The sequence below is a fragment of the Heliangelus exortis genome, chromosome 1 (assembly GCF_036169615.1).
Source record: "Heliangelus exortis chromosome 1, bHelExo1.hap1, whole genome shotgun sequence".
Taxonomy (NCBI): domain Eukaryota; kingdom Metazoa; phylum Chordata; class Aves; order Apodiformes; family Trochilidae; genus Heliangelus; species Heliangelus exortis.
In genome coordinates, this window is record NC_092422.1 from 64,021,987 (window position 1) to 64,040,154 (window position 18,168).

The 18,168-nt window shown below is 39.3% G+C and overlaps 1 protein-coding gene across 2 annotated transcripts in view; it reads right to left on the bottom strand.

The window, feature by feature from the left end:
* Positions 1 to 433: 433 nt before the first annotated feature.
* EIF5B (eukaryotic translation initiation factor 5B) overlaps positions 434 to 18,168 on the bottom strand; it is a 37,099-nt gene continuing 19,364 nt past the window's right edge. For both annotated transcript variants that reach the window (XM_071745544.1, XM_071745534.1), the window contains exons 9-24: positions 17,213 to 17,302; positions 15,885 to 16,180; positions 15,112 to 15,219; positions 14,862 to 14,972; positions 13,163 to 13,230; positions 11,923 to 12,064; positions 10,365 to 10,496; positions 9,524 to 9,706; positions 9,232 to 9,393; positions 6,705 to 6,836; positions 5,338 to 5,469; positions 5,148 to 5,224; positions 4,865 to 5,029; positions 3,782 to 3,920; positions 3,102 to 3,263; positions 434 to 2,254 (exon numbers count right to left, since the gene is read on the bottom strand). In XM_071745544.1, the coding sequence (XP_071601645.1) occupies positions 2,147 to 2,254; positions 3,102 to 3,263; positions 3,782 to 3,920; positions 4,865 to 5,029; positions 5,148 to 5,224; positions 5,338 to 5,469; positions 6,705 to 6,836; positions 9,232 to 9,393; positions 9,524 to 9,706; positions 10,365 to 10,496; positions 11,923 to 12,064; positions 13,163 to 13,230; positions 14,862 to 14,972; positions 15,112 to 15,219; positions 15,885 to 16,180; positions 17,213 to 17,302 (2,207 nt within the window). In that variant the 3' untranslated portion in view covers positions 434 to 2,146. The remainder of the gene's footprint in view (positions 2,255 to 3,101; positions 3,264 to 3,781; positions 3,921 to 4,864; positions 5,030 to 5,147; positions 5,225 to 5,337; positions 5,470 to 6,704; positions 6,837 to 9,231; positions 9,394 to 9,523; positions 9,707 to 10,364; positions 10,497 to 11,922; positions 12,065 to 13,162; positions 13,231 to 14,861; positions 14,973 to 15,111; positions 15,220 to 15,884; positions 16,181 to 17,212; positions 17,303 to 18,168) is intronic.

Sequence of the window (18,168 nt, forward strand, 5' to 3'; positions counted from 1 at the left end):
TGTTGGTTTTTTCCTCATTTAAGACACCTGGTTTGTCAGCTGTTCACACAGAGGAATGTATCTGCTGAAATTCAAGGAGGTATTTTACCAGCTAGGTTGCAGGTACACAGCTCTGGACATTGCACTCAAGAAATAATTGCTACTAGCATCTTTTTTTTTTTTTTTTTTTAATTTAAAAAAAAAAAAGAGTCAAAGCTTAACTGAGCAAGGCTATTTGTAATTATATTTTCATTCAACCTTAGTTGAATGAAGCCTTTAAATAGTGTATTCAACAGTTACTTGGTTCCTAAAAGCTTTCTAGTGAAGGTATATTCCAAGTTCCACAACAGCAACCTGCAAAAGCAACAGGATCATTTTCCCCCAGTTTTTACCCTTGGGAAGAACACCATTCCACCTTCCAGGAAACAACCAAGAACACATCCAGACCACAGTATTTGACATCTGGGTTCTTAACTTAAGAACTTCTTTTATTAGTGTAGTTTTCATGATTGCATAGTTTGCAGAAGAAAATGGTAACAATTAAATGCAGTCTCCTCCCTGTGATCATTCTATTCTAAACCACCACCACACCCAGTGATGTGAATTTGCACCATGCAGCAAACATACTGAAAAGGTCCTTTTCAATGTCAAGTTTAAAATCTAACAAACAGAAAAAAAAATGCTGTAAGTTACATTCCATTGCTAAAGGAGGCAAAGTTATTAACTGCTCCTCTGTAATGGAGTCAGCACAATCCCAATTATAAAATTCAGATTTTTCCAACAAAAAAAGTAATCTTATGTGACACAAGAAACCTGATCACACTGCTTATTGCAAAATAAATTCCTGTAAATCTTTTAAATGCTAAAAATCTCATCTAGGTGAAAGATCATTTTGTTTCAGCTTGTGCTTTTCAAAAGTGTTTTTAGCTCCTTTCAACATGAGCTGCAGGTTACCAGATTACCTGACAAGGAATACATCAAGCTGTCATCCTAAGCAAGGGAACCAGGGGGAAGGGCAGGGAAAGGCTGGGAGTGCAGACCAGTTCCTGATCAACACAGACATCATCATCATCATCATCCAAACGCCCTCCAAGCTGGTTCAGTCCCATGGTGTCAGCTGACTCAGTACCTCTGACGCAGCATCCGAAGTCAGCAGGCGCTGGAAGGCAACGTTTTGGCAGTGCTTACCCCAACTCTGAGCAGCAGCTGGAGAAGAGATGCTCCCAGCACAGCCCCTCTGGGACTCTGCAGAACACCTGGCAGTGCTTCAGGAACGTGGTGTTGAGACACAGCCCCCGAGATCCCGACCATGCCCAGCGCACGCTCCGTGAGGGAAGTGAAGCCAGAGGAAGCCTTTGCTGGAAGACGCCTGCGGTACTTGGCCAAGCCCAAAGAGGGGAGCCTCTGCCTGGCACCTCCACGTCTGCCACAGCCCATGAAGTGAGACTTTGTTTAGTGAAGCAAACTGTAAAACAAATGGGCTGCTATGTCCATCTCCTTTATTTGCAGCTCTGCGATATAAGGATTACAGGTTGACTTTCATGAACTGTACAAGCAGTATGAGGCGGCCGACTATGCTTTTACATCATTGTTTCACACAAAGCAAATACAGAAATAATCCAATTGCCTAATTTTCTATTTAAAAAAATTTCTATAGGCACAAAGCAGAATAATGTTGGAAAAGAGAGTCAGGGGAAGAGGTATGCATAAATAAAGAAGTACTTCTTACATCAAAAATGTCCCAAGAATCACAAAGTCTGCAGAAGCTTGGTTAATCAAATACTGCAGTACTGATCTCATCAGTATAAAAGTGAAAGAGCTTTAGTTCTGTAATAAAAATTCAATTTATTTTCTTTTATTTTGGAGAGAGGGAGGGAAAAAGGGCAGAAGGAAGGTGTAAGAGAGGGGAGGGCAAACTTTAAAACAGCAGCCAGTATTAGGAAGGGCAGTAGGAGAGGTAAACAGGCACATTGGAACCATGGGAACATGTAAATTGACCACTGTCAAACCAGTGTAAATTTCTTGGTTTCTCATGGAAAACATTTTATCCACATATTTCCCTCCCAAACATATATCCAACACTGTCTTCAATATATGACTTTGTTGGTAACTTTTAGAACAGGAACAGTGCGTTTATTCCTGCCTCCCCATTGCTGTAAAAAGTTATCTAGATGATTTCAAACACTTTCTTCAGCTCTACTATAAGCTGCCAGTCAGACTTCTGCATCTCATCCCTGAACCAGTCCTTCAGAGCATCGATGGACTGACGACTGATCTGTAACACACAAAACAAACCCATCAGAAAGGCACAGGTCTCAATAAAGGCTGCTTTTAGTGACCTGGCTGCAACTAATCTGAAGAAAAGGCAGCCGTTCACACAGCAGAAATGTTCATTCTAAATCCCAGTTTTGCTACTGGTCTGTGTCACCTGTCCCATTAATTTCCCTCCTTCTTCTTCACACCCTTTACGTGGTTTTCAGAGACTGCAGGAGCATGGACCATCCCCCTCGTGTGGTAAGGCAGGAACCCTGACCAGAGAGGATCTCTTCCTTCCCTCAGAGCCCACAGCACCAGAGACCACAGCTATCCCAGTCCCTCTCAGTGCATACAAGCCCCCAGCACATGGGTGTCTTACAGCGTGGTACCTAAAGCAGGTCAGAGTGTAGAGAGCTGTAGCTTTTTGCCACAAAACAGAAAACTGAGTGAGGAATCATCTCCTCATCCAAGCCCAGTGTTCCCGAATCAGAGCAACTCAGGCACTGCTATTTATTGCTCAATTTCAAAACCAGGCAAACAGAGGCACATTGTAATGCCATGGGGGCACTGCTAAGCTGCTCTGAGCACCACCTACATGCAACCCATATGCAAACAGCTCATTCAGTATTGCACCCTCTGGGGTGCAGTGAGCTGTGACTTATTTTAACCGCAGTAAGTGGTTCCTTCTGTCCTCGAGGGGCACTGCTGCTCATCCCAGAACAAGGCTACAGAGAAACTCAGCTGAACAATGCCACACACGAACCATCTCAGGTATTTGATGAAAGGTTCCTAGTGAATGTTTTTCAGGTTTCATGCAAGCTACCACTGTGTCATAAACCCCCTCCAAGAATGCAGACAGCATTTACCTTACTGACGAGGATATCTGTTGCTTCAAAGTGTCGTCCGTACATTTTAGGTGATTCACCAGGAATAGGTTCTATTTTAACACATACTTCTTGGCCTTTTTTTGCAACCTCCACTGGTTTATGGTTTATTTCAATACTTGTAACTATTCCAATTTCAACAAACTGTAATACAATGAAGAAGCTGTAACACACATCCAGAAAACCTCTGTGCTCACACTCATCTCTTAAAATTTTTTATATATATATATATATACATATTTACATATATACACACATATATACATACATATACATTTATATATATATATAAGCTTGCTGGTATGAAGTACTGCATTTGGGGAGCAGCCACCTCAGAACAGGCAAAACAACACACGCTGCACTGTGAGCACATCATAACAACGTGGGCACTTGACATCAACCCATCCATAGCCATCTGGGACATCAATTTGTTATCCCTTCAGGTGTCAGGAGTTGACTGCCCCTTTAAAGCAGAAAATAAGCGAGTGTGGTGAAACTTCCTTACAAGCCATGAGGAATGACTGATCACCAGGAAAAAGATTTGATCTAAAAGCTCTAACTTGATCTCCTGCCGAAAGAAAGGTGTGCAAGCATTTCCTGGTGCATCACCCCAGGAGCTGCCAGGCAGCTCAAATACCCACTGGGAAGAGGAGCTCACTTACATTTTTGCTGGGTACACACATGGGAGTCCCCTGCTTCACCTGGCCGGCTTCTACAACCACACCCATCACTATTGGGTCACGAGAGTTGAAAATGAACTGAGGGAGTATTTTCATCTTGCATGGAAACACTGCTATATGCCTGGAAGGTGACAAAGAAAAGGCATTTTGAAATGGATACTGCAGCAGTGTACACAATATGAAAAGTTTTGCCTTCTCTCTCACTTCTTCAGCATCCATTCTAGGAGCACCACTTGGGAAGAAATCAAGCAGGAAAACATTGGTTTCCAATCTTGCTACTTCTAGTCAACTGTTACCTTCAAGAACTGTAGGGAACAATAATCAAGCATGGATTTTGTTTTGATTTTGTCATGGGTGGTCAGCTAAGACCAAGACAAAAGGAACAGTGATTTTACAGTACAAGCACAAGGATAGGAATACTATGGCCTCAACCCATCACAGGGTCTCAAAAAAAAAAAAAAAAAAAAATGCACAGATTTGCACATTTGTATGTTCTTAAAGTATACAAACTCTGGGATCAGTATTTAATGAAATACATTTTCATTTATTTTGTGTCCTGACTTTATAGATGATAACCCAATGACAGATTCAATAAATTAATTTTGGGTCCCTGTAAATTCTTAAATGAACCCCATTCGTGTTACTGCAGGCAGAATTAAGCCCTGTAGAGTGGAACTGCATAAATATGAAACAATAGATTCCAAATCCCTTTAGTTTTGTTTTCTTAGCTCTGCAAGATTAAACCATCTGTCACAAACTAGGAACAGAAGCCAAGTATATAAAGCAAACTGTATTAAGAACACTCTATAGTACATGGTAGTTTTGGCTACATCTTGAAACTGCTTCACAGTTCTCACCCTACTAAACCTAATCTCAGATGCCAACTATTAACCAGGAGTACTGAACTCCTGAAAACTAACAGTTTATTGTCCTATCCTCTTCCTCCTCTCCTTCCTTCAGCCCTACATACTAAATAATAATAATACAGTAATAAGAAATTAAATGCAATTTCATTTATAATTGAGACACTTGAGAAGTAGGCAGAGTAGGAGTGCTCTTACTTACTTGAATTCCTCTTGCTTCTGTTTTTTGTAGTCTTGTCTATATTTTGTGAAGGCATCAAATAAGTGATAAATTATTTCAGCACTAAAAATTCGAACTCCTAAACTATCAGCCATTTCCTGTGCATCACGTTCAATCCTCACATCAAATGCTAGAATGACTGCATATCTGTAAGGAAAAATAAGTCAGGCAGTTTACTGGAGAGACCTTAGAACCAGAGCTAAGGAGGTCTTCCTGAAAAAACACCACACATTTATCAACACAGTAAAGCAAAGAAGTTACTTACTGTGGATCATGCTCCAGCATAACTGATGCCTTCATAACATCTTTTTTGTGGACAGGACCTATATTAATTCCTGAATACTGTTGGAGAAGAAAGCCACATAAGTCAGTCACTCATCTTTCAGTCGAAAGGAAACAGTTACCAACTGAGACACAGAAATGACATCAGATACAGCACAGAAGTGCTTACTTACTGGCACTTCTGATGTTTTAAGAAATTCAAGTAATGCTTCTAAAGAGCCTAAAGTAGAAGCCTGGACATAAACACCTTTTTCTTCTAACTTGATTGCGTTCAGTGTTTGCTTCAGTTCATGTATTAGTTCATCCTTTAGGAAAAAGAAATTTTAAAATGGAGAAAAAAAGCAAGTGTTAGTTCTATTGCTATTTATGCCTCAGGGTACAAAGTCTTTCTGTTCATAAGCTGCTGGAGGTACGTGACAGCCATACTGATTGGTACCAACTCAGACTTGCAGTACAGGCTCACACACAGCCCTGTGTTACATTGCTAATGCCAGAAACAAACAGCAAAGTGTGACCTGAACTGGACTTAGGGATTTTGCAAGAAGGTGATCGTGTAACACAAAGCAGATCCCATCCTGGGAGCCAGTGACATTTCCCTGCAGACTACACATTGCTCTCCTCAGCTTCTACTGGCAAGGCTGAGTAAACACACACCCTGCAGCCAGCATCTTTGGATGCCTGAGGATACACAATAAAAGTGGACACTCCTAAGACTATGAGCTAGAAAGGATTCTGAAGGCTCTGTAAACCTGGGTACAAAAGAGAGCATGCAAGAGCAGCATGGTCATTTTGCTGCTTTCAGGGAAGTTAACATTTAAGAGCCCATGCCTTTTAAACCCAATCTTTTCCTCTGACAGATGGAGAGATGTTGACATTTACTTTAAGCCCTCACATAGCTACTATGAGTGCATATTATGTCCATACATACTCACAGGTACCCAGAAACAAGGTCTGTAATTTGGAGTACCTGAAAGATTAACCTCCTTTTAAAGACAAAGATAAGTAGACAGAAGGTTAAAGTATAACAATGGTTAAAAGTAACCTATCAACTTGTGAATTTCCATCCTGAATTTAGAGAACAGGAGCATCTTAATTTTGGTTTCAACATAGCTGTGTTCTTTCCTCTGCCATTTTTAAAGTACTACTAACTACATAAGTCTTAAATTAGCTTTGCAATTCCGGTAGTCTGAATAACTCCACCAGCAGATATTTGCCAGATATAATTTAATTGGAATATATGCAGAGATTACTAAAAATACCACATCAGTAATTAACACACAGTCATGCTATTCTTGTTTTCAAACCTTATTCTAACAGCAGAGACATCCCAGCAAAATAACAGCAAAAAGCTAATGGTCAAGGTACACTAATGGTTCACATGGACTACAGAATGTTTCTGTAACAGTTTTTAAAAGGCAACAAAAAAACCTCAGACAGTTATTTGCACGCTGAGCTCTCAACATTTGAATCAGCTTCATCACTTGAGAACTCAAGCTACATGAAGTTTAAGTGCCTTATTATTTCAACACAAGCCTCTCACCTTGAGGACTGGGACTTCATCTTCTTTATGAGCAACAAGCAATGGCAAACCAGCCAATGTTTTTTCCAAATCTTTCCCAAGAATCTTCACACCTTGAGCAGCAACAACCTCTTTATGCTTTTCATACTGGTTCTGAAAAGAATACACAATAACAAAGAGTCCATGCAGATGCTACACAGCAAAGCAGCTGAAGAACTTGCCAGCAGCAAGCACAGCAGACAGCATGACAGTAGAGCCCAGCAGTTCCTATCTTTCATCAGAGATTTCTCTCTGCTTCACACTCCTAGAATGCATGTTTCAGTCTGCATGCTCCTCTCCCACCAGATACTTTCCCTTCCTCCAGGGGCATGGATGCCAAAAGGAAATAGATAATAGAAAAAAAAAAAGAAACAAACAAAACCCAAATTCAGCCCCATAGGAAAGGGGAGGATAATGACAGCTCAACCTAAGCACTAAAGCTTAGCTGATCCAGCCCAAGGCTCTGTGTGAGCAGAGCTCATGCTCCCACTTGAGACCTCCCATACAGCTCTCATGTACATAGTTCCAAGCTCAATTTCCCAGGTGCTCCTCCACACCCAGGGGAGCCTTAAGGTCTCTCCCCACTCAGAGCATGGCTCTAAGGCATCACAGAAACAGTTATTTCTGAAGACCTCTAAATCAGCCTTAGAGGGATTTTCTGGTTTTTTCTTCATTTCTTTTGTTTAAGAGATGTCCCTTCCTTTTCTTGAAACTGCAAGGCAGCTTCCTTCCTCAATAAGCAGTTTTCTCCTCCAAGCTTCTATTTTTTAGTCCTCTGCCCCAAAATCTGGGTCATATTTCAAGGATGTCAATTCCCCATGGACAGGCTGAATTGTAATGTTTCCTTATTGCCTGCTTAAAAAAAACCCCAGCATCTCCCCTAGATGTTCTTCCACAGCTAAAGGATCCCAAATCCAGAGCTCTTCATCTTAGTGCTGGTACCCTATTGCTCCACCTCCTTCCAAAGTGCAGAAACTCATCTGAAGATCCAGTTGATGGGAATCTGTGATCTGTTACGTTGCTATTCAGTTCCAATTTAAAGAAAAAAAAAACAAAACAAAAACTTTGGTCTCCTAAGTTTCACACACTAGCTTATCTTCTGCTTTAAATAAGGGAAAGAAGACAGAAATGCTTTCCATTCATTCTTCATGATAGCAAAATACACTCAACAGCTCCCAAACAAAGCAGAAAACAACCTCAGCATAAACCTCAGTTTTTCTTTTGCCATTCCCCAGCCATTACCAATGTGTCAGAAGAGATGCAGTGGTTTTCTTGGTATCCCAAGTTGTTTTGTTGGAAAGGAAAAAACAAAACAAAATGCACAGACTGTAAAGCTGCACACCAGAGCAGGAAGGCTGATTCTCCAGGGCACCTGTCCTACCCCACCTCAGTTACACAGCCACATGCACAGGTGGAAAGAGCAGCTCTTCAGATTTAAAGAAAGCCCAGAAGCCCTTGCTTAGGTTCCACCTCAAGGCCAATCAATACTGCATCCCTCAGCACCTCTGAGCCACAATGGTGTCACAGCAGAGGATCACCACAGCAAAAAGGGAACACAAATGTCAACCCAGGATCAGCAACTATTAGTCCCACTTTATGAGAGTATCTAAATCATAGAATTTGTGGGAAGGAATTAAATTAAACACTAAGAACTACAGTAACCTGCAGGGACACAGATCTCCAATGAATACTAAGCACATCACAGCTGTTACAGCCCTAGATTTGAACCCTTAGTTCTCCACCTCTAAACCAAACCTTTGAGGCCTGTGCTATTACATTCACCAAGTATGGTTTTCTTTGCCTTAGGCAAAATCTGTGCAGACACTTATTTCTTCCCTTATAAACAGGAAAAATCAGAGCAGCTCTTTTCATCATCTTTGAGTTGTATGTATTAATATTAATGTATTTGTAGCCTTTAGTTTCTGTGGTTCTCCTCCCTTCATTGAAAGCAATACAAGCAAGATGTCAAATTCTGTGTCTCTCCCTAGTCTACTAAGACTAGAGCAGCAAAACCTCCAATAATTCTTCAAAATTACAAAAGGCAGCAAATTTTGCAGAAATCCTGGTCATTGCCATCCACCAGCTACTCCTAGAAACTCATTTCTTCACTTTTCTCAAATCAAAGCATGTATATTTTTTTGGTATTAAAAACATTTTGACTACTACCAGCAAATACTTGGACTCAGATGTCACTGTACAAGTACACTCCAATTTCTATTTAGGATGGGTAACTCCTTCTCACACACAGTTACATGCTTGAATCCCATATTAAAGCATACACATCCTAATCCTCACTGCAGGGTAATTCCTCTTTTTCTTTGCTACTGTTGTAACATCCACACAAACAGACATTCATAGGAACACCAGATGTGACCTGCCTGCCCCTTTAAAGTCATCCTTAGATACTGCCAATGCGACTGCCCTCTTCTGCATTTTTAAATAAAACTTGAGGGTTTTTTCCTGGTTCTAAAACACCTTTAAATGTCAATACACCAACCAGTTTCCATACCTTAACTCGCAGCTCCTTCATAGGAGGAGGCAGCAAAAGACCTCTAATCTGAGTTACTATAGGACCTTCTACCCCAGGAACAATAATGGTGTCTCCTTCTTTCAGGCGTCCATTAATCAAAATAACATCTATGGTAGTGCCCATGCCTGGCAGTGCTTTAACCTGAATGAAAAGAGAAAAAAGATTACTCCCTGTTTAAGGACATTTAACATACCCTTTTTTTAACCAGGAAAAAAGGAGCAAGGAAGGGAGAAATTCCTAGATTAATTTAAAAGAACAGCTGCTGAATTACCTCCATGACTTGTGCTCTCAGCTCCTGACACTCAGCCAGTCTCTTGGTCAGCATGGTTTGTGTTAGCTCAACAAGAAGAGCAATGAGGCTTCCCATACCATCCCCTGTGTGAGCAGAGGTTGGGACCAGAGAAACAAAAGTGCGGGGATCCTTATTCTCATAAAACAAGGCAGCGTTCAAGCCCTGGAATCAGGATTAATAGTTACATAAAGAAAAATATGTATACACAACAGTATTAACAGTAACATTCAAGCTTACTTAATCCAACTACAATTTCATGTTTTAAATCCTATTTATAAAAAAGAAAATGTTGTTACTTGCAGTATGCTGTGGCCTCAATCCACACTTGGAAGCAGTTTGGGTTAACTCTACAAAGCCAATTACCACATCTAGCTTCTACACAGCATTGTATGTTCTCAGCAGAAGTTCCCAGAATTGATGTGATTCAGGCTCTGCCAGAGTCCAAGGGAACAAGAGGCAGATGGGATTCTCTGGGGCAACTCCCAAAGACAGAAAGAATAGGGACAGAAAATTTAAACTGCTATTCACAACTCCATTGACCAAGCACAATTAGCTGCTTATTTCCCTAAAGGATCATCTCAAAGGAGAGAGCAGTTAAGAGATTTATTTACCAACAGCAAATTAAGTTTATGAGAATTAAACACCAGTGTGTCAGAAGAGATGCAATAGTCTTCTTGGCATTTCAAGTTGTTTCCTTGGAAAGAACACACACACACACACACACACACACACACACACACACACACACACAATCCACAGCACCCTCCCACCATCATTACCATCACTTTTTTTAACCAAAGAACCTTGAATTCCAGCCTACCTGTTTTGCAAATTCCACTATGATAGCTTTTGCACGTTCTTCAAATTCATCTCTTGTATTCTTTTTCTGCTTCTTCAAGGTGACAGCTACATCTGTATCCGGACTTTTTTTCCAGTCGTATAACCTATCAATCTTGAAAATACAGTAATGTCATCTTATGCAGCTTATGAAAGGGCATCTTCATGCTTAGACACGCATCATCTGTGAGAAACACTTCACCAGTCAACAGAGCTACTCATGTATCTGCTACAGTGACCAAATTAAATCTTTTTGGTTGCTTTAGATGGTAAATTTCTCTCTGCCTTTGTATTTACCCAGTGCTGGAGAGGATTTCATAACAGCAATACTACTTCAGGTTCTAAAAATTCAAGCTCTAACTAGGTTCATATGGGAAAGGTCATATGCATTAAATCAAGTTTAAGGTAAAACATTCAGAAGAAAGACTCATGTATAACTTCACATACACACAAAAAAAATCATGATTTTTTTTTTTCCTGAAAACAGACTGTACTGGTTTTATAAAGAACTTCTAAAACTTATAGGTAAATTGGGACCCCCTCTCATGTGGCTACAGAGAAAGGATCATAAGGAGGTTGTTCAAGAGACAACTGCATACTTCAGAAATACTTGCCTAAGTAATTTTTTAGAACAGGATGGACTTATTCCAAGAAACTGTAACATTTGCTCTACAAATCAAACTACATCTTTAGCAGTAGTGCTGGCCAAATTGTAGAACTATAACCTGAAATGCAAGAACTTTTGGCTATTTAATTTTGAGCTCACTGTAAGCCTTGTCACCTTTCTAACCAATAGTACTTTTCAAAAAAGCAGCTGTTTTCAAAAAGAATGGCTTCTTCAGTTCCAATTACCCTCAATCTTTATGCTCATTTCATTTTTTGAAGTGTACTGTGATTTTTACACTGTACACCAATACCCTTCTCTGAGTCCTCTGTCAACATGTTAGATAACATCCAAAGCCATTGAACATGAGTAATTTCTGTATTACAACTCATAGAAGTCTTTAAAACAGACAGCATAATTTTTCATGCATAGGATTTCTAAAAAAAAAAAGGCTGAAAATAACTGGGTTTACCATCTAATATTGCAGAGCCTGAAATACTTCCCACCACTGACTAACAAGTTACTGTTCCATGAGCTTCAAAGCCAGCTTGTCTTCAAGACAAGTATCAGTAGTTAAAATAAAGTAGGACTTGTAAACATCAAGCTTGTCTTTCAATTTTATCAGAAAAAGCACACAAGTCCTCTTAAATAGGTGCAAGGAAAAAAACCCCACAACTGAAGTACAACTTCCAGAAGCATGAACTGTACGTAGAAGTTATATAAGGTAAAGAAATTTATCAGTAAGGACTCTGAGAAGAGTTGATAAGATTGTTCTGCAAAGCTCCTGTAAAGTCACTGGGGTATCAAGGACATGAAAAACACAACAGAGAGCATCGGAGAACCACTGCTTCAGACTTCACCCAAACAAATCAAGTTCATGGAAGAAAACACACCACTGGAGTATAAAACCACACCATTAGAGTAAAAGCTGTCTTACCTTGTTGAGAGCTACTATAAAAGGGCATTTCTTAGATTTCAAGAGGTTTATTGATTCAATTGTCTGTGGCTCTAAACCATGCATGATGTCAACTACGAGTATAGCAATATCACAAAGTGAGCTTCCTCTGTTTCTTAGATTGCTGTGACATTAAAAGAGAAAAAAAAATAATCAGTCATGTAACAAACAGAACTGAAGATGAAATACAATGGCAAACTCACATTGACCAACAAAAAGTTAAAGCTGAACAAGTAGTTACTTTTTTCTCAGAAGTGTAAATTATACTAAAAAATAGTCATCGTACTGCATAAATGCCATTTAATAGAATACACTAGAGTATGTGTGAACAGAAAACATGAAACTATTATTCTCCCCAAGAGTTAGGCTATTATTACTATAGATTTTTCAAGTTAAGATACACTCTGATTTTTTTCTAAGTGAGAACTGAGAAGGTTACAGCAAAACACAGCTGTGTAAATTCTGAAGGCAGTTTATTATGCAATACTACACAAATACTAAGATTGATAATAATCTTTGGTGCCAAATAAAATCTGACTAGAAGAGCTGTAAGTGGTAAAATGACAAAGAACTGATCAAGACATTACCAAGTGCCCCAAGACGTGGTATTTCAATGCTTGCAGAGGCTTTAGAATGTCACCCTAAGAGACTTAATTTTTGTGTTTGAGTATTTCACCCGAGCCCAATCTCAGCAAGTACAGTAATGCAAACCACGTTTCAAACTTAAAAGTTGATTTACTGGCTTGCCTGCATGTCACTGGTGTTCCTAGACAGCACATAACTTCTGCTAAGAATCACTCAAATTGTGAAATTGGAAACTTCCAGTCTTATGAACTCAGTTACCTTAACTGGGATACTCTGAACTGTAGGCTAGTACAAGAAGTTTTAGTGTTTCATAGCAGAGTACTTCAGTCACCTGAAATTCTCATCTTTTCTTCTCCAGCTAGCTTCCTGCTTCTGTCTTTCCTCTTACACTAACTAGTGAGAAAAAAGTTATTTACATGCTTTTTCAGATATTCATGGCTCAAATGGCATGAAGACAGAAACTAATTCAGATACAAAAGCCCAGCAATTAACCAGCTATGAAAAGCACTTGTGAAGTAGGCAAAGCCACTTATTGTTCTACTTCGGGCCTTTTTTTTTTTCCCCTAAAGTTTTTTCAAAAGTCTGGATGCTTTTAGCTATCACTGCTGGGAAGTACTATATTGTGAGAAAACATTACCTGAAAGACTCATGTCCTGGAGTGTCGATTATCAGCATGCCTGGAATTTTTATGTTCTCTCTGTCAAACTAACATTTCAAAATATTAGCCATCTTGTAGAGATTACAACACAAGAAAAAAAAAAAAAAAAACCAACAAAAAAGACAAACAGCTTAAGAGCTGGCAGCACTACTGACAGCCTTCACTTAAAAAAATCCAGACACATATTTTTTAAGAAAGGCCAGCACCCTCCATAAACCAAATCAGTCTAAGCTTATTTCAATATGAAAAAATGGTGCAGCATATTCCCCCCTCAGTAACAAGTGTCCATAAGTTTGGTTAAAATGTGTAAGACAAGGCAGCTTACAGAGGAAAAAAATAGTTCAGGCTGTTGAGATTTATCATCCTTGCCTTGAACATTTTGTCCTCTCCAATGACTTTACATTTTTAATAAATTGGGTAAAATGTTATAAAAAGCTATCACTACCAAGGTTCTTCAGTCTGCTGCTGCTGCAAACAAAATAAGGTACTGTAAAAAAAAAAAAAAAAAAGGATTGCAGGACATTTACTGCATCTGTAGACAATAAAATTCGTCACCTAGGAACTGGCACAAGTTCAGTATACACAGTAAAAGGTAAATTTTTCAACAGAAAACATAATAAGTTTCAAAAGTCTCAATTTATAATCAAAACACCGACAAATAAGCAGCCTATGTACATATGTGTGCTCCAGAACGGATTAAGTGGCATTGCCTGGGTCAAGGCAATCCCATGCATGAACACAGGCTGGGAGGAGACAGGATTGCAGACAGCCCTGAGGAGAAGGACTTGGGTGTGGTGGTGAACCAGAAGCCCAACATGAGCTGTCAATGTCTGCTCACAGCCCAGAAAGCCAACAGGGTCCTGGGATGCATCAAAAGAAGCACAGACAGACCAGACAGATGAGGGAGGTGATTCTCCCCCTCTGCTCTGCTCTTGTGAGACCCCACTTGGAGTACTGTGTCCAGTTCTGGAGTCCCCAGCAAAAGAAGGACATATAGGTCCTAGAATGTGTCCAGAGGAGATCAGAGGACTGGAGCACCTCCCCTATGAAGACAGGCTGAGGAAATTGGGGTTGTTCAGCCTGGGGAAAAGGCGGCTCCAGGTTGACCTCATAGCAACCTTCCAGTACCTGAAGGGAGCCTACAAGAAAACTGGGGTAGGGCTTTTTACATAGGTGTGTAGTGAGAAGACAAGGGGCAATGGTTTCAAACTTGAAGAGGGTAGATTTAGGTTAGACATAAGGAAAAAAATGTTTCCTGTGAGGGTGGTGAAACACTGGCACAGGTTGCCCAGGAAGCTGTGGCTGCCCCCTCCCTGGAAGTGTTCAAGGCCAGGCTGGATGGGGCCTTGAACAACCTGGTCTGGTGGGAGGTGTCTCCATCCATGCCAGGGGGTTTGGAACCAGATGATCTTAAGGTCCCTTCCAACCCTAGCCATTCTATGATTCTATGATTTCTGTCTTTTTCTGACTAAGTGGCAATGTATTAATAGAAATGCATTAACTAAAATAAAAATGAGAGCCTCCCCTTTGGGGACTGGTGGTAGGGAAGGTATGAATTAAACCCAATATTAGAGTGGGGGAGAAAAGTATACCTGCCCATGTCAGGGAATCTCATAAGGGCTTAACTAGTTTACAGTTCATATTTTTTAAGAACAGCCTTTGAAGTGCTATCACTTACATTTTTCACCATCTTAGTTTGCTCATTAATAGCTTCAAGGGGGACGTTAGTCGCACCAATCTGCTGAGTGATACCACCAGCTTCACTGTCCTGTACATGAGTATGTCGAAGCTAAAGAAAAAAAAACAAACCAGAAATACTTAGAGAATAAAGTTCAGTCTGAGTCCACTTCATTTTTTTCTATTTTCAACTAAAATCCGACATACACAAACAAGATGCACCAGCAGTGCCTTCACATTCCACATCTTACCTTATCTAAAATTTTGGTCTTGCCGGTATCTACATGGCCCAGGACACAGATAACTGGTGCTCTAAGCTTTTCAGTGTTCATATTTTTGCTGTTTTCAGCTCGTCGTTTCTATGTAAAAGACAAATAAGAATTGCTAAGCAGAAACAAAAAAAACCACAGTTCAACTCTTGATTTTATACATACGTAAAATCGTTACCTATGAAACAAAATTTTTCCAGGCAATTCAAGGTTTGTCATCTTTCTTTCCATAAATCAAAACTTTATTACAAACAGCTAAGGAGGATTTTTGTTTGGTTGGCTGGATTTTTTTTTTGGTTGGTTACATTCGAGTAAGCTAAGTTATAGCTTTAGTTATAACTAAATATATAACTTTAAGTTTATAACTTTAAGTTATAGCTTATTGTAGCTTTGTTGATAGTGCATTCTGAAGAAGCATCTTGGCTAAGGGAACTGAGAACATTAGCAGCTACAAAAATGTTAACCGGTTTAGAAAAAGATCTTTTACAACTCCAAATTATCTATCTGTAAAAGATAAAAGCCTCTCTCTAGGAGGGGAACAACACTTAAGCATAGATTCTTTGTGATCAGGTTGTCTAAAATCAAATACGTCAGCTTCAGGCAGACGGGTCTTCTTTCTAAATTAACTTGATTTCTGTACCTGCCTAAATAATAGTCATGACACAGCCACCGTTTTGACCAATTGAACTGAAGATTTAGTTGTTTGTTGCACAACACAGGAGTCCAGCTGTTCAAATAAAGCTGTATCTTCATACCTCAATTCTTCGTTTAGCTTTGTCATAAGCACGCTCTTCCTTAGTGCGGTCATCATCTGAGTCGTACTCGGAATCAGAGCTGATTTCCTTGCTGGGCTTTTTTTCCATGGATTGTTTTCCAATAGCCTGGGAGTCTGCCTCTTTTTCATCTGAAGTCTTTTCATCTTCATCTTCACTCCCTTCACTATCTTCAGATTCTTCACTCTCTTCTTCCTCTTCGTCCTCATCTTCCTCCTCCTCCTCCTCTTCCTCCACTTCATTTTGTTCTTTGACTTCAATGTGTACAGGTTTGCTTTCTGTCAAAAAATCCCAAAATCTAAATTAAGATTAATTCACACTTATTGGGTAAAAAAACCAGACAGACTACTATAGAACAGTCAGTACTGGGAGGTTACTTTGAGGAAGTGCTCATCAAGATAATTTTTCAATTTTCAATATAAAGAAGTGTTTCATGTTCAGAGCCACTGACTTCTGTTTAGAATCTCTGCAAGCACAGGGTGGGGGGAGGAATGATATTACCAGCACACTTAGGCTTGACAACATTTGCAAAAAAATATAAAGTGATATTCTTTAAAGATACCTGGACTGTATAAAAGAATTAGTACACTAACACCTTTAAACAGAATGCCAAAACACTCCAAGTTCAAAAAAATATGGACTCAGTGTATGACTGATCAGAAGCACAGATATAAGCAGAAGTAACTATCAGAAGAAATGGTCTTTAAAAATCTCACCTTAAAGTTTTCCTAGACTCTTCAAGAGAAGATTAATATTTTTCAGACCAATTCTTCAGTACGCAAACAATTAAAAAATATCTCTGCAAGCTTCCCATTTATCATACTTGAAAAACAGGAGACAAGCTTATGAACACTCCAAAGCCAGCATCTGCTTCCTTACAGAGCTTCTAAGAGGCTCATGGCTTTTACAAATTTTAGATGATTCCTTGCTATGCTGAAAGTCCATCACCCTAGTAATACACTAGATCTAATTCCCAGGAAGGCTCTTTTTCTGAACAAATCCTTCAAATTCAAGCAGCAAGAAGTGGGATGTGATACTCTTCCCAGGATTTATTTTAGGTGACAACCACACATAAGTATATCCAAAGGGTCTTCATGAGAAATGTTTGCGCAGTTTCTGAAAGATCTGCCTTTGAGAAAAGGATCTTTTATCCATGTCTTATCACACTTGCCTCACAACTTACTTAATGGGGCATCTAACTTAGATTCTAAAGAATCTAAATACAATATTCTCTCTGTAGAAAACAACAGACTCAACATAAAGAAACTTCTTAATTAGAAAAAGGATCCATTTGGTATTTACATGCCCACCTTTCTCTTCATCTTCATCACTAACCATAGCTTCCCAGTCATCCAAACCTGCATCTTCTGTGTCCTCCTCTTCCTCCTTTTCTTCTAAAACTAAGAAATGCAACATTAAAGGAAAAGAAATAGACCAGCAACATATTTAGATGCTCCTTCCTTTGACACAGTGACAGCTACAAGCTTGCTGCTACTGTAAATTATCCCCATTGTTGCCTGAACAGAAAATGCTGCATATTTAAGGAACAATCTCCAATTCTCTCCACAAAATCAAAAGTGTTAGCTCATATTTTTGTAAGACATAGCTGAACTACTCTTCTAGTACCATGCAAGTCCTTGCATAAATGGATGCCACACAAACCATAAGCATGTTCCTTGAAAGGAGCTGGCCAATTAACAGCCATGTGTAACACAATGGCAGAGAAACAAGACAACAAATTGCATTACAGTATTATTTTTTAATTAGTGGAAAAATAACAAGTTGTCTATAAAAAGTGCAATTTTAGACTCCAGGGGCCTTAATATAACTATACCACAGGTTCCAGAAATATTGAATATATTAATTTCGACTAGAATTCAGTCAGATATATGAAGAGACTCCAGCTTAAGTTATTCTGCTTAAGTTAAGACATTTTCCTCACAGACAAATGGAAAATGCAAACTTTTACCCCTATCCAAAGAAGGCATTAAGCAATATGTATGTTGCAGCACATGGATATTTGTGAAGCTGTAGCTATTTGAAATCATCATAAGCTCCAGACTGGAGAACATTAACTGAGAGCTAATGTTCTGTCAGTGAGCCCTCCCCTTTTATGGCAACGAAATTGCTCCTTCACAAGATAAGTCAAGCTAGAATTACAGTATATATTTAGTTTTGTTTTGAAATAAACTGGAAACTTTATATTTGTCCGATTTAAGAAAAAGGGTAAAAAAAAAAAAAATCAAGAGAGTCTCCTTGCCAAGGA